Consider the following 2,656-nt stretch of genomic DNA (forward strand, 5'->3'; position numbering starts at 1 on the left):
TAAATATGTTATCCGTTCTTGGCAGTAATTTATTCTATCAATTGTAGGACAAAATTTCCATTTTTATAAAGTTTATTCACTAACCATATAAAAACAAAAATAAGAACAATAATACATACAATTTTTGTTTGGTCTATACTGTTTCTTTACTAAATAGTTTGCGTAACATGGAAATTTTTCTAAGAAAATAAATACGCTTTTTAAGATTTTTTCTTTTGTCAGAATTTATTTAACAGTAGTATTTCACAGTATTTTAACAATTTATTTAACATTATTTTGAGAAAAGAGATTTGCTCGCGAGGCACGATGCGCGATGCACGATGCAAACAAAGAGAAAGCAATATCGGATTTAGAAACTGTGCTGTGTGGGGAAATATAATTCGCGAGAACGCAATTACAGCCTTTCGATATCTTGGCGCAACTCTTTTTAAATTGATTTAATCCGAAGACTTGAATAGCCCTGCTGAAACCGAAGACCTGGAGACTGTCAATCCACGCCGATCTCTCTGCAACTGTCCATTCAGGATTCTCCTCGGAGATGTGATGAACCATTTGCTCGACGATGCTCTGTAAGAAATTATAATTTCATTAAAAGCCCACATGTTTATCCAACGTGAACGATAACAATTATAATCACTTGCTATTTAAGGATTATTAGTTTGTGAACTTTTTTAACAATTATAATATCAAATCAATCAAAAAACTTATAAACATTTTCTAAACAAAAGTTAATCTTATTAGTTATGTTCTACACACACAATACTACTTCAGTTTATGCATGCTAATTCATTGGAGAGCGAGATTTTATTGCGGAAACAAAACATATTTTCACTACCTATTTCTGTGCAATTTATTTGCCTACCATGACTTTGGTGTATCCCAAATTCCTCGTGTAGATGGTGAACGATGAATTTATCAACGAAAGAGCGATGGAGATTACCGCGAGGACACATGGTGACGATGGATCAGACTGATCAGAGTCCGTGGCGAGTATGCCGCATGACAAGCGTAGCGCGGATCGTCTGACGCTGATATTTCCCACTGGTGTTCTGCAATCGTATTTTGAAATTACTAATAATGTAATAATTTCTTAAATAATATAAATTAAATCATCTTACTGCATCTCCTCCTCCATTGACCATCATCTCTACCTTTCTCATAGTCATCGTTGTTTTCTTCCATTCTCTGTCCCAGCGGTCCCAGCTCATTTTCTTCTTCTTCTTCTTCTTTTCCTATTCGTATGACTCCGATTCTCTGGAAGGCTCGATACGGCCAATCGGGCCAATAATCTTTTTGTTAATGCCTCAGCTGCGATAACTGAAATTATATATATCAATATAAATTTGTCGTATAATAATTATTTACCATGCATTCAAATAATTAACATGTTCTTGTATTTCTTATACTCTCCTTATACTTCTGGACGATCCCTCGTGGTTCTTAACCTCTCTTCCGCAAACACACAGCTGTCAAACTGACAGTGACTGATAGCTCTCCACGACACGGTTGACCGTGCTCCACGACGTTACCGACCCAACAATCATGAAGCACGAATAGCGCTAGACGCGACGCGTTCAGCTACTATCTGCCCCCGAACGCGACTGACTTTAGGTGGAAGGCATTAATGACCGCGACTGTACATAGTAGTCTTCGCATACCTAGTATTAAGTATTTCGGTGACTCGCGCGAAACGTCGGCGGATCGCGATCGACGCGGAATCGATATTTGCGCGACTCACCAATCGGTGCTGCCCTCGCTCACCCCACGAGGGCACCCGCCTGAAGAACAAGTACTCGCTCGTGACACTGTTTCAGCGCCGCGAGCTCTCGGCACTCATCGTTACGACGTCTCGGAGCACAGAGGCTTTCGCTAAGATTCGGAGTCGCGAGATCACCAGCCCGCTCCCTGATAGTGCGATCGCCTACTTTCTCGGCCTGCTTGTTTGCTGCCTTTATCTGCTTCCTCCTGATTGCTTGCTGCCTGCCTTGATTTGCTTGCTGCCTGCCTTGCATTTGCCTTGCTTGCTGCCCTGCTTGCGCTGCTGCACGAGCCCGATCGTGACCGAGAGACGAAGCATCCAGGAGTCGACGGCACAACGAACGGTGAGTCGCATTTGCTTAACTTAATTCGCTTTGGGGAGACTTTACACACACCCCTGGTCCTTCGAGCTTCGCTTTATCGCAAATCCGGGTACGGCTCTACCGCCCCCCGAGCAAAGACCAAGAAAACGACCTTTAGAGGTAAATGATGAAATTAATAAAAACACTAAACTTAAACCAAACCCCTATGAAAATCCGTATAACACTCGAAGCCGAAAGGTGCGGGACACAAGCTTTGCAGGTATGACTCTGACAACAACAGAAAACGAGTTAATTGAATTTCCAACAATTGAAGAGGAATTTGAGGCAACCGAAAACGAAAATGTAGATAAATTATTGCACACTTTCTTTGCAAAATTAAACGAAAATCCGGTATCGATTGAAGATGCGATGATGTCTGAAGATAAAGAAAACTGGAACGTAGCCATCAAAGATGAACTCAATTCAATGAGTAAAAACAAAGTATGGGAATTAGTAGATCGCCCACAGAATGACGGGTCTGGCAAACAACCTAATATAATCGATTCAAGATGGATATTCAAACGGAAGACGGAGTC

The 2,656-nt window shown here is 41.2% G+C and overlaps 1 protein-coding gene across 2 annotated transcripts; it reads right to left on the reverse strand.

Moving 5' to 3' along the window:
* Positions 1-223: 223 nt before the first annotated feature.
* Positions 224-1,481, reverse strand: LOC112463652. 2 transcript variants are annotated; one of them, XR_003041820.1, is made up of 3 exons: positions 1,152-1,481; positions 863-1,049; positions 224-567 (listed from the first exon to the last, which is right to left on the reverse strand). XR_003041820.1 is itself a non-coding variant. In XM_025030150.1 (3 exons), the coding sequence occupies exons 1-3, from the start codon at positions 1,133-1,135 to the stop codon at positions 262-264; spliced, it is 510 nt and encodes a 169-aa protein (XP_024885918.1). In that variant the 5' UTR covers positions 1,136-1,481; the 3' UTR covers positions 224-261. The 2 variants fall into 2 exon arrangements, 1 of the variants encoding a protein (XP_024885918.1); XM_025030150.1 differs by having other exon boundaries at positions 1,119-1,481.
* Positions 1,482-2,656: the final 1,175 nt, after the last annotated feature.

Source organism: Temnothorax curvispinosus, unplaced genomic scaffold (genome assembly GCF_003070985.1).
Source record: "Temnothorax curvispinosus isolate PA1 unplaced genomic scaffold, ASM307098v1 QBEX01013515.1, whole genome shotgun sequence".
Classification (NCBI taxonomy): domain Eukaryota; kingdom Metazoa; phylum Arthropoda; class Insecta; order Hymenoptera; family Formicidae; genus Temnothorax; species Temnothorax curvispinosus.